The sequence below is a fragment of the Scyliorhinus canicula genome, chromosome 11 (assembly GCF_902713615.1).
Source record: "Scyliorhinus canicula chromosome 11, sScyCan1.1, whole genome shotgun sequence".
Classification (NCBI taxonomy): Eukaryota; Metazoa; Chordata; class Chondrichthyes; order Carcharhiniformes; family Scyliorhinidae; genus Scyliorhinus; species Scyliorhinus canicula.
In genome coordinates, this window is record NC_052156.1 from 106,142,252 (window position 1) to 106,155,052 (window position 12,801).

Consider the following 12,801-nt stretch of genomic DNA (forward strand, 5'->3'; position numbering starts at 1 on the left):
GACACCAGGAGGTTAAAGCAAGCCTTGCAGCTCACATCACTGCTTATCTGATCTCTCTCTGCGGCATGGTGCAAGAAACGGCCGCTACTCTTGATAATCCAGTCATGTTTCCCACGATTTAAAACAAAATCATTTCATCCAGTGACGACAATGTTAACATTACATGTTTTTTAAAAAATAGAGTAGATTTTGACCATGCAGTATTGTTAAACCGGATGATAGCAAGTTACACATCTCTAACATAAAAGCAATATACCGCAGGTGCTGGAAATATGAAATAATTGCTCCACTCTTTGTCGGCTGAAGTCTTTTTTTTTTTCCAAAGTACACCCACTATAGTGTAATATTTGGTGCTTAACTCTGGCCGTTCAGTCACCTCGTGTACACGCAGCTGCTCCTAGATTTTTCCAGAGTTGTGTTCCGATCACTAATTGTGTTGGGTGTTCACTGAGCGTGGCAACATGTCCACTTGGACCAACCCCTTTGCATCTTTCATTGCAGCCTGCACTCCAGCTTGTCGTTTTTCATTTCAGAGCGGGGGAGACGTGCTGCCGGCTAAAAACAAGTGGCATTTGGTGGAGAAGATCGTGTACACGCTGGTGTCGGTGCCCCATGGGAACGACATTGCATCGCTCTTTGAACTGGACACCACCACTCTACAGAGGGCTGACTCCCTGGTCCCCAGGTAACTGCTGGCCTTTCAACAACGGGTCAGTTGTTCCGGAATCTTGTGCCATGTTTTGCCGTAACTACATTTTTGTGTGAAACAGAAAATATGAGCAGTAGGTCTTTCAGCCCTTCGAGCCTGCTGTTCCGTTTAGTATGATTACGGTTGGTCTTCTGTCTCGATGCCACACGCCATACCTCTTGACACCTTTAAGAGTCTAAAAATCTATCTATTTCCTTCTTGAATGTATTTAGTGACTTGATCGCCACAGCATTCTAAGGTAGAGAATTCCACAGGTTCACTTCTCTCTGAGTGAAAGGGTTCCCCCTATCTCAGTCCTAAGTGGCTCACCCCATGTCCTGAGACTGTGTCCCTGGTTCTCGATAGATTTACCTGGCAGCCGTATATTTTGTCAATTGTGTCGCTTTTGAGGTGCATTTGGTGAAAGCCAGTTCACAGAATTTCAGGGTTATTGCAGCATGCAAGGGGCCTGATGTGTTGTGCAGGCTGGGTCTAGGTGGACTGCGTTTGATGCAGTGTAGAGAGAGACAGGCTTCCAACACTTGCTGAAATGCAACACGGTTTTATTTAACATCTAACTGTATTACATGCTTAACTGTGGGTTGACACTATGCTGACTTGACTGGAGACCTGAGGCTAGCCTGACCAAACTAACTGACTACCACATGGTGTTTGCACTGGCTGCTGCTTTGACGAGCTCTGACTGTCTCAGAGGCTGGGTCCCGAGAGAGGGGGAAAACTGGTGCCCTCTGGCTTTATAGTGGTCATGTCCTGTCTGGTGATTGGCTGCTGTGTTCTGTGTGCTCACTGGTCATCCTGTGTGTCAATCACTGCCTGTCTGCACTCCATCATATACATGGATAAGTATTATGACAGGGCCCATTGTGTCTGCACCAACTCTCCAAATGAACAATTTGCCTCGTGCCATTGCCCCGCCTTGTCCCGGTAATTCTGAATTCTTTCTTTACAGATAATAATCCAATTCCCTCTTGAATGCCTCGATCGAACTCACCTCCACCACATTCTCACGCGTGTTCAAGATGTTTCCATTGCTGATTTTTACTGTTACGTTAAATCGGTAACCCCTTCTCAGTGGGACCAATTTTTCTTCTAGGTCCAGATCCCTCATGGCTTTTGAACACTTCTATTGAATCTCCTCTCAACTTTATGTCCTCTCAAGGTTTCTCTGATCCGCCTATGTAACTGAAGGTCCTCATCACTGGGACTGTTAACGTGAATCTTTTCTGCATTCTCCCTAATTTCTTTGCATCTTTCCTAAAGTGGCCAACAGAATTAGACGCAGTGCTCCACCTCGCACTCAGTTACATAACACTGACCCCCCACCCCGCAGCTCACAAGTTGATGTGAATAAAGGGGCAAGATTTCTCGTACCGCAAAGCCCGATGTCACGTGACTCAGATTCCCAGAGCTAAATACCGGTTTTCTGTTTTCAGCCTCTACAAAGTGTGTTGCTTTGAATCTGTGCAAATAAATGCAGATTATGGCAGATGTATAGTGTAAGTGTTGAGCCGTCCAAGGAAGCGTCACTATGGATGTCAAAGTAAGTAAAGTCGCCATAGTCCCAGATGAGCATAGGCGGAGGGATGGACGGAGGGGATGTGGAAGGAGAGCTGACTGATGGTGATTTAACCTGAGGGTCACCACACCTCCAGCGAGGGGCAAGGTTGAGAATTTTTTTTTACAAATTAGAGCACCCAATTATTTTTTTTCCAATTAAGAGGCAATTTAGCATGGCTAATCCACCTAATCTGAGCACCTTTGGGTGGTTGGGGGGGAGAATGTGCAAACTCCACACGGATAGTGACCCAGGGCTGGGATCGAACCCGGGTCCTCGGCGCTGTGAGGCAACAGTGCTAACCACTCGGCCTACATGCCGCCCGAAGCTTGAGAAGTTAGTGACCTCAGCCAGTACGGGTATTGAACCCGCGCTGTTGACCTCGCTCTGCATCATGGTCCAGCTAACTGAGTGAAAGCAGCCTCAATATGGATGACTATTGTAAAAGCAATAGTGCGAGTGTTGAGGAGGACAGGAAAGAGTTACCATAGCAACACTCATTCACCTACAGTCAGGAGGACGAGGGAATTCAGTTGAGGAATGTTCCACTACTAGTTTATCAATCGTGCCTTGAGCTATCTTTTATTTAATTGAAATTGAAATTTAACTGAAGTAATGAGCACTGTTTCATAAGTATTGTTGTTTTTCCTCAGGAACTCCTACGTTAGATTAAGGCACCTCTGCACAAATACCTGGGTCACCAGCAGTAACATCCCTATAGACATAGAGGAAGAACGGCCGGTAATGCTGAAGGTACAGCACAATTTGCAGCTGAAAGCTCTACAAAGTTGACTTTTGAGGATTCCTCTACATTGTGGTTAATATTCAATCATGGTCGTCGCTCGCACTTCTGGACTTCTGCTCTCCCCATTTCCTCTTTCCAACCCAGAGTCACAGTCAGGTTCCCCTTGTCCTCTCCTCTACTCTACCAACCTCCATCTTCACTGTATCATCCTCCACCGATTTGGCAAACCTTCCAGTCACACCAGCACGAAAGGCGCCTCCCTTTCCTCGCCCCGTTGAGTATTCCAAAAAATCCTTTTGTGACAACCTGGCCCACTCCTCAATCACGCTAAACACTTCATCTCCTTCCTGGAACAGGCTCAGGAGATGTATCACCTGCCCGTTTACCTCCTCTTGCCTTACTGTCCAAGATACCAAACGCTCCTTCCAAGTCAGACAACAGTTTTGGTGCTCTTCAATTTAGCACATTGTATTCGCCGCTCACAATGTAGTCTGCTCTACGTTGGGGAGATCAATGCCGATTTTGTACCTCTTTGCGGAACACCTACATTCAGTTTGCAGGCCTGACCCAAAACCTCCAGTGGCTTGTCATTTTAATTCTCCACCTTGTCCTCACACTGGCCTCTTAGTTCTCGAGGAACAGCACTTCATCTTTGTTGAGTTCAACCATTTGAGTTAGTTTCCATGTTGTTTCCTTTTTCTTTGCTGATTTTAGTTTATTCCCATTGTTTTTATCGCTCTAGGATGGTGCCTGTTTATGATTGTGTCGTTCACACCTCCTCTGGACACATTGCTTGATTCGTTGCTTGTCCCATCGCCACTCCCTTTGGCCTCGCACCCTTTTGTGATTTAACCTCTCCTTCCTTTTGCCCCATCACACACCCTCCCTTTTGTCCTTTACCTCACTCGGCCCTCTTGCTCAAGCCTTATAACATTTCAAACTTTCTCCAGTTCTAATGACAGGTCGCGGATCGGAAATGTTGGGCAGAATGTTTTATTTTTTTTATTATAAATTTCGAGTACCCAATTAATTTTTTCCAATTAAGGGGCAATTTAGAGTGGCCAATCCACCTACCCTGCACATCTTTGGGTTGTGGGGGTGAAACCCACGCAGACACGGGGAGAATGTGCAAACTCCTCACAAACAGTGACCCAGGGCCGGGATTCGAACCCAGGTCCTCAGCGCCGTAGGCAGCAATGCTAAACACTGTGCCGCCGTGCTGCTTGTTGGGCAGAATTTAAGGCTTGGGTCCCCACAACCCATTGGCCCGTGAGGCTTCTCTCTGGGAAAACCGCCATTGGCAAACTAAAATATTTCACTCTTCTCGCATAACATTTCTATTGTGGTTATTGCCGTGACATTGTCCATGAATTATAGATTGACGATTATCTCACCTGTTAGATTGGGACGTGTCCAACCAAGGAAGATAAGGAAGCGTTTGCGATCGTCTCCGTGCCTCTCTCAGAAGTCCGAGATTTAGACTTTGCGAATGATGCCAGCAAGGTGCTTTTCGCAACAGTGCAAAGGCTGGAGGATGGCACCATTACCCAGAATGAAAGAAGGTTGGTGTTTGCACTTTGATAATCTGTGCTAGTCACAGAATTTATAATACCAGTTAAATCAGGTGGGTTCTAAAGTTCATGCTCAACGTGAGCTCCATCCATTCTATTTCATCAATGCTAATAAATTAAAAATACTGCGGATGCAGGAAATCTAGCTGGGCTAGGGGACATTGTTCCGGGCTAGGGGACGTTGTTCTGGGCTAGGGGATGTTGTTCTGGGCTAGGGGACGTTGTTCCGGGCTAGGGAACATAGTGCCGGGCTAGGGGACGTTTTTCCGGGCTAGAGGATGTTGTTCCGGGCTAGGGGACGTTGTTCTGGGCTATGGGACATTGGGCCGGGCTAGGGAACATTGTGCCGGGCTAGGGGACGTTGGGCTGGGTTAAGGGACGTTGGGCCGGGCTAGGGGACGTTGGGCCGGGCTAGGGGACGTTGGGCCGGGTTAAGGGACGTTGGGCCCGGCTAGGGGACGTTGGGCCGGGCTAGGGGACGTTGGGCCGGGCTAGGGGACATTGGGCCGGGCTAGGGGACGTTGGGCCGGGTTAAGGGACGTTGGGCCCGGCTAGGGGACGTTGGGCCCGGCTAGGGGACGTTGGGCCGGGCTAGGGGACGTTGGGCCGGGCTAGGGGACATTGGGCCGGGCTAGGGGACGTTGGGCCGGGCTAGGGGACGTTGGGCCGGGCTAGGGGACTTTGGGCCGGGCTAGGGGACGTTGGGCCGGGCTAGGGGACGTTGGGCCGGGCTAGGGGACGTTGGGCCAGGCTAGGGGACATAGTACGAACTAGTGGACATAGTGCCGGGCTAGGGGACCTTGGGCCGTGCTAGGGGACGCAATTCCGGGCCAGGGGACGTTGACCGGTCTAGGGGACGTTGGGCCAGGCTAGGGGCCGCTGGGCCGGGCTAGGGGCCGCTGGGCCGGGCTAGGGGCCGCTGGGCCGAGCTAGGGGCCGCTGGGCCGAGCTAGGGGCCGCTGGGCCGGGCTAGGGGACGTTGGGCCGGGCTAGGGGACGTTGGGCCGGGCTAGGGGCCGCTGGACCGGGCTAGGGGCCGCTGGGCCGGGCTAGGGGCCGCTGGACCGGGCTAGGGGACGTTGGGCCGGGCTAGGGGACGTTGGGCCGGGCTACGGGACGTTGGGCCGGGCTAGGGGACGCTGGGCCGGGCTAGGGGACATAGTACGAACTAGTGGACATAGTGCCGGGCTAGGGGACCTTGGGCCGGGCTAGGGGACGCAATTCCGGGCCAGGGGACGTTGACCGGTCTAGGGGACGTTGGGCCAGGCTAGGGGCCGCTGGGCCGGGCTAGGGGCCGCTGGGCCGGGCTAGGGGTCGTTGGGCCGGGCTAGGGGACGTTGGGCCGGGCTAGGGGACCTTGGGCCGTGCTAGGGGACGCAATTCCGGGCCAGGGGACGTTGACCGGGCTAGGGGCCGCTGGACCGGGCTAGGGGCCGTTGGGCCGGGCTAGGGGCCGCTGGACCGGGCTAGGGGCCGTTGGGCCGGGCTAGGGGACGTTGTTCTGGGCTAGGGGCCGCTGACCGGGCTAGGGGCCGCTGGACCGGGCTAGGGGCCGCTGGACCGGGCTAGGGGCCGCTGGACCGGGCTAGGGGACGTTGGGCCGGGCTAGGGGACGCGGCGCTGGGCTAGGGGACTTTGGGCCGGGCTAGGGGACGTTGGGCCGGGCTAGGGGCCGTTGGGCCGGGCTAGGGGACGCTGGGCCGGGCTAGGGGACGTTGGGCCGGGCTAGGGGACGTTGGGCCGGGCTAGGGGACGTTGGGCCGGGCTAGGGGACGTTGGGCCGGGCTAGGCGACGTTGGGCCGGGCTAGGGGACGTTGGGCCGGGCTAGGGGACGTTGGGCCGGGCTAGGGGACGTTGGGCCGGGCTAGGCGACGTTGGGCCGGGCTAGGGGACGTTGGGCCGGGCTAGGGGACGCGGCGTCGGACTAGGGGACGCGGCGTCGGACTAGGGGACGCGGCGTCGGGCTAGGGGACTTTGGGCCGGGCTAGGGGACTTTGGGCCGGGCTAGGGGACGTTGGGCCAGGCTAGGGGACGTTGGGCCAGGCTAGGGGACTTTGGGCCGGGCTAGGGGACGTTGGGCCAGGCTAGGGGACGTTGGGCCGGGCTATGGGATGCGGAGCCGGGCTAGGGGACGTTGTTCCGGGCTAGGGGACGTTGTTCCGGGCTAGGGGACGTTGGGCCGGGCTATGGGACGTGGAGCCGGGCTAGGGGACGTTGTTCCGGGCTAGGGGATGTTGTTCCGGGCTAGGGGACGTTGGGCTGGGCTATGGGATGCGGCGCCGGGCTAGGGGACGTTGGGCCGGGCTAGGGGACGCGGCGTCGGACTAGGGGACGCGGCGCCGGGCTAGGGGACGTTGGGCCGGGCTGGGGGTCGTTGGGCCGGGCTAGGGGACGTTGGGCCGGGCTAGGGGACGTTGGGCCGGGCTGGGGGACAGGCTGCCAGCCTAACAGACGACATCAGGAATGGAATGCAGCAAGGCTGTGTTATAGCCCTACTCGGTATTGCATCTTTTTCTCTGTGCTATTAACACACGCTTTCCCTGGCGAAGGAGTGTACCTTCAAGCACCATCAGGCCAAAAGCCGAGTCAAAATTGCGGCTCGTCCCGATCAGTGAATCGGCTCTGCTGAAGATGCCCAGACAAGAAACCCATCTAATGGCTAATGGAATGTCCATCCCATGCTTCTGTCACATTCCCCTTCACCAATGGTGTCAAATTATGGGACAGGCCGGTTTGTTTCTGCCTGTAATAAAACTAAACAACAACACCACTGGATACTGTCAGAAAATTCTGCTCCCTTGGCTGTGACAGGCAGCTAGTCTCTTGTTGAAGAGTTTTGCATACAGTTGGCCGTTGACTTTGGCCAACTAACAAAACAGACACTGTGAAATAATGGACCCCCCATAGGTCCAAGCTGCTGATCTCCACCATCTGTATCCTTAGCATGTTGCTTTCTGGCAGTGAAGCCTGAACAACTTGCTCCTCCCAAGAAAATCAGCTCAGAAGCTTCCATCTCTAGGGTTTATGACGGATCCCTTGGATCACATGGAAAGCCAAATCTATTCCGAGGGCAGACATGCCAAACATGCAAGTGTTAATCAAGTAAAGAAGACTTTGCTGACTTGGACAAATGCAAAGGATGGAAGATAGAAACATTCGGCCCATCAAGCCTGCTCAGCCATTCAATATGAGCATGGCTAATCCTCTATCTCAGCACCAGACCCCCATGCTCTCCCCACACCGCTTGACATCTTTAGAGTCTAGGAATCTATCTATTTTCTTCTTCAATATATTCAGTGACTTGACCTCCACAGCTTTCTGTGGTAGAGAAGTCCATAGGTTCACCACCCTCTAAATGAAGAATTTTCTCTTCGTCTCAGTCGCAATGGTGTACCCCATATCCTGAAACTGTGACCCTTGTTCTAGACACCCCCCCGCCCCCCCCCCCCCCCCCCCCCCACCCCCCGCGGCCTCAGCTCGAGGAAGCAGCATTCCTGCATTCATTCTGAACAGCCCCACCAGAATTTTATACATTTCAATGAGATCCCCTCTCATTCTTCTAAATTCCATGAATACAGGTCCAATCTCCCCTTATACGACAATCCTGCCATCCCAGGAATCAGTCTGTGAATCTTCACTAAACCCCGTCTATGGCAAGTATATCCTTCCTTAGGGAAGGAGACCAAAACTGCGCAGAATACTCCTGGTGTGGTCTCACCAAGGACCTGTATAGCTGCAGTAAGATATCCTTACCCCTGTACTAAAAACCTCTTGCAATGAGGGCCAAAATACCATTTGCCTTCATAACTGATTACTGTACCTGCATGCTGGTGTACAAGGACATCCAGGTCCCTTTGTATGCCAATATTTCCCAATTTATCACCATTTAAATAATACTCTGCCATGTTTTCCCATCAAAGTGGATAACTTCACATGTATTTTCTCACTCACTCAAACTTGTCCACATCACCTTGAAGCCTGCATCGCCAAGGAAATGCTGATCGTGGAGGTTTCCTGGGCCAAGAGGCCAGCAGGGCACCCAAGCTCCAATTAAAGGATGTTGTGAAAAGAGACGTCAAGCCCTTAACACATCAATCACGACAAGTGGGGGAACTCGAGCTGACAGTCAATGCAAATAGCAACACCAGCTGTGGCCAGGAATTTGCCACCATGCCGGCATGTGGTTTCAGAAGCTGCGAGGCAGGCGGCAACCCTGCAAACAAGGCGTCAAACAAGATCTTCCCACGCCACCAGCAAGAAATAACTTCATTCGTGGCAGACTTTGTCTTTGAGGAATCAGCTTGCCCAGCCATCAAGAGAGGTGCAGCAGATGATCTCACCTGACCTTTCAAACACCTGAGGCTCTATTCCCATTATTTATCGTAGGTGGGAAGAGTGCTAATCACATGTTCTGCTTTCTCTCTCCAAGGTCATGCCTAAAGGATTTCCTCCCTGGCGGTCACCTGCAAAAGTTCTTCTCATGTGCCTGCTTCACTCAAACATTCCTCACTGGTTGTGTGTGTTGTCCAACTAATCTTCATTGTATTTCTCAGAAAACATGGGCTTGATTCTCCGCAAATGTGGCGAGTCGTAAAGGCTGCCGTGAAACTGGCCTTGTTTCACGGCAGCCTCCGCGCCCCCTCCCAGGACCCGATTCTCCCCCCCGGGCGGGGCTAGCAGCACGGCAAACCCGCGCATGCGCGGGCCGTCGTGCCCCTCAGCCGCCCCGCGGACTGATCCTGCCGGGCGGCGGTAGAACAAATTGTGCGCGGGTATCGGACCCGCTGCCGACAATCGGTAGAACGGTAATGTTCTTACTTTTAAAGAGGTCTGACGTTTTTGTGAAGTTTCACGTTGCAAGTGTTAGAATCGCAGAATTACAGTGCGTGAAAAAGATTGTCCTTTTTTGCTTCTTTACCAAACATTTGAAATCTGTGTCCTCTCATCCTCGATCATTTCATCCCCACACAGGAGACAAAGCCCTCATTTCTCCAATCTGTCTTCATAACTGAAGTTCCTCAACATTGGTACAATTCTCATGAACCTGTCGTTTGTCCAATTTGTCCAGTTAAATTGATTTATACGAAATGTAATAGAAGAAGGGCTATGTAATTCATAAATAGAAGCAACAATAACTGCAAACTAAATAGTTACATTTTTACAGCATCTGAGCTCTGTCAGGATACTGGACCAGGCTCCCAAACAATTTTTTTAATTTGTGAATACTTCACCCCAGGAATGATGATTCTGACCAATTGGTATCTTTTATGTCCAAAGATGTGCAGGTTAGGTGGATTGGCCATGTTAAATTGCCCTTAGTGTCCAAAATTGCCCTTAGTGTTGGGTGGGGTTATTGGGTTATGGGGATAGGGTGGAGGTGTTGACCTTGGGTAGGGTGCTCTTTCCAAGAGCCAGTGCAGACTCGATGGGCCGAATGGCCTCCTTCTGCACTGTAAATTCTATGATAATCTATGATAATCTATGATGTTAAAACGAGTGTTAAATACAAAATCCAACCACATTAACATCAAAGAAATAAATTTACAATTATCAGTTAGACAGTTCTTAAATACAAGGAAAACATTTAACTTACAATCTATATTTGCTACTAACTCAAAATAAGCAACCCAATACAGTTCAAATGCCACTTTTATAAATAAAGTTAAAATGGATAACTTGCTCAACTGTGCAGACCTTTGGAGAGAGTTCCTTTCAAGGGCAGATTCAGCTCACTTGTGCTCAACCTAGCAACATTTGGCAAAACTGCTGTTTAACTTAAAATCCATTTGTCTTATCAGACTCACAACCTATTGCAAACTGCAAAGGGACGGACAAGGCTGGCTCCTCATGAATTACATCATCTGTATCCCAATAAAATGTCACATGATCTAGCTAGGGCTAAATACAACCCCTCACAAATTATTTACTCTCCAGGGAATCTCCAGAAATCATAACAATATCCTATTTGACCTCTATGCAAACAGGTTAATTGGTTAGAATCAATCATGGCCTCATCTTTTATGATTTATTAATTAAAACTTTAGCAGACACACATTTGGATACCTTAACCTAGGTTCTTTAATAATATTACTGCAAAAATATCAATACCTTAACCCAGGCTTTGTAGAACATTATTGCAACAGATATAAAATGCAATATATGTACCGACTTTTCACATTCAACACAGCTCAACCCTCACAAATACCTCAACGTGCTTCATCTCAAATGAATGTCTTTGGTTTGCAGTAAATTCTATTATAAGAAGGGGGGTGTGTTGCAGTTGATAGTCAACCTGTTTGGCACCAAATCTGTCTCGGAGGCAGGGACGTTACCCTCTGCGCCACAACGGCACGTCTATTATGTAAGCATGCAGTGCAACCCAGGTTTGACACCAAAATCTCCCACAATGAAATGTGGGGGCTTCCTCCTCGGGCTATAAGAATGAGCAAGTCCTGACACGGGAACTGATTCACAATCTGCAGGAAACATTTTGTTAATAAGTAGCAACTATGAACAGGGTAATTCCAAATCGCAAATTAATCAGTTGAATTTATTGACAGGTTTGTGACAAAATTGCTCGAAGACTTGGTTTTCTTTGTCGCTCATGTGCCCTGCAATGGTCAGGAAGTCTTGGATGTGATCATCACCAAACCAAATAGGGAGAGGCAGAAGCTAATGAGGGAGCAAAATATCTTGAAGCAGGTAAAACCACCACTCTTTGGAAAGCTTTGATTTTTCTACCTCTCGCATAACCATTTACTTATGGCGACATCTCAAAGGACCGGTCAGTTTCTCAATGGTATGAAATCATGCTAACCTACAATGAGTCAGTGGAATGCACTTTATTGATCTCGCTCCATGTAAGAGTGTGAGTACCAAGTTATTTATTCAGCCATTGCAGATGTAGAGCCTGCACGACACCTCTCAGTCCTCTGTAAACATGTTGGCCCAGTAGGTTTGACCCCGCAGCTGTCTCCATTGGGCGTAAATCTCAACCAGCTGAACACATCCGCCAGAATTATACTGGGGTTTTGAAGGTTAAATTACGAGGACGGTCGCTTAAACGTGGCATGTGTTTCCCCCAGTGCAGGTGATCATGGATCGAATCAAGGTGTTTAAAATCGTAAAGGGATTGAATAGGATACATACAGAGGGATATTTGTCTCTGCCTAGAGGGTCCAGAACAAGGAGGCATAATCTTAAATCAGAGCCAGGCCATTTAACAGTGAAATCAGCCGGCACTTTATCACATAAAGTGGGAGATTGCGACATAGTACTAAGAAATACATATAGTGCAGAAGGAGGCTATTCGGTCCATCGAGTCTGCAGCAACCTTCCAAAAGAGGAAGGTTGCTGCAGACCCACTTCCCTGACCTATCCCCGTAACCCCACCTAACCTGCACATCTTTGGACTCTGGGAGGAGAATGTGCAAACTCCAACAGACAGTCACCCGAGACCGGAATACCTGGGGTTGTGAGGCAGCAGTGCTAACCACTGTGCCACCGTGCTTCTGCAGTACGTGGGCTAGCATTCAGAGGCCCAGACTAATGCTCTGGGGACATGGGTTCAAACCCCACTATGGCAGCTGGTGGAATTTTAAAGTTCAATTGAATCAGGAATATAAAGCTCGTCTCCGTGATGGTGACTGCGAAATTATCATCGATTGTCGTAAACACCCATCTGGTTCACAACTATCCTTTAGGGAAGGAAACCTGACATCCTTACCTGGTCTGGCCGACATGTGACTCCAGACCTGCAGCAATTTGGTTGACTCTTAAGTGCCCTCTGAAAATGGTCTAGGGAGCCACTCCGTTCAAGGGCAGTTAGGGATGGGCAACAAATGCTGGACCTGCCAGCGACACCCACAAAAGAATAAATGTGAAGAAAACCACTAGGGCGAGGAACACTGACCCCCCCCCCCCCCCCCCCCAAAAACAGGCTAATAATAATAATCTTTATTGTCACAAGTAGGCTTACATTAACACTGCAATGAAGTTACTGTGAAAAGCCCCTAGTCGCCACATTCCGGCACTTGTTCAGGTACACGGAGGGAGAATTCAGAATGTCCAAATTACCTAACAGCACGTCTTTCGGGACTTGTGGGAGGAAACCGGAGCACCCGGAGGAAACCCACGCAGACACTGGGAGAACATGCAGTCTCTGCATAGACAGTGACCCAAGCCGAGAATCAAACCTGGGACCCTGGCGCTGTGAAGCAC

At 50.5% G+C, this 12,801-nt stretch overlaps 1 protein-coding gene across 2 annotated transcripts in view; it reads left to right on the top strand.

Moving 5' to 3' along the window:
• The first annotated feature begins 426 nt into the window (after positions 1–426).
• Positions 427–12,801, top strand: part of LOC119973251 (inositol 1,4,5-trisphosphate receptor type 2-like) — a 169,581-nt gene continuing 157,206 nt past the window's right edge. For both annotated transcript variants that reach the window (XM_038810980.1, XM_038810981.1), the window contains exons 1-4: positions 427–685; positions 2,918–3,017; positions 4,411–4,571; positions 11,142–11,283. In XM_038810980.1, coding sequence (XP_038666908.1) covers positions 462–685; positions 2,918–3,017; positions 4,411–4,571; positions 11,142–11,283 — 627 coding nt within the window. In that variant the 5' untranslated portion in view covers positions 427–461. The remainder of the gene's footprint in view (positions 686–2,917; positions 3,018–4,410; positions 4,572–11,141; positions 11,284–12,801) is intronic.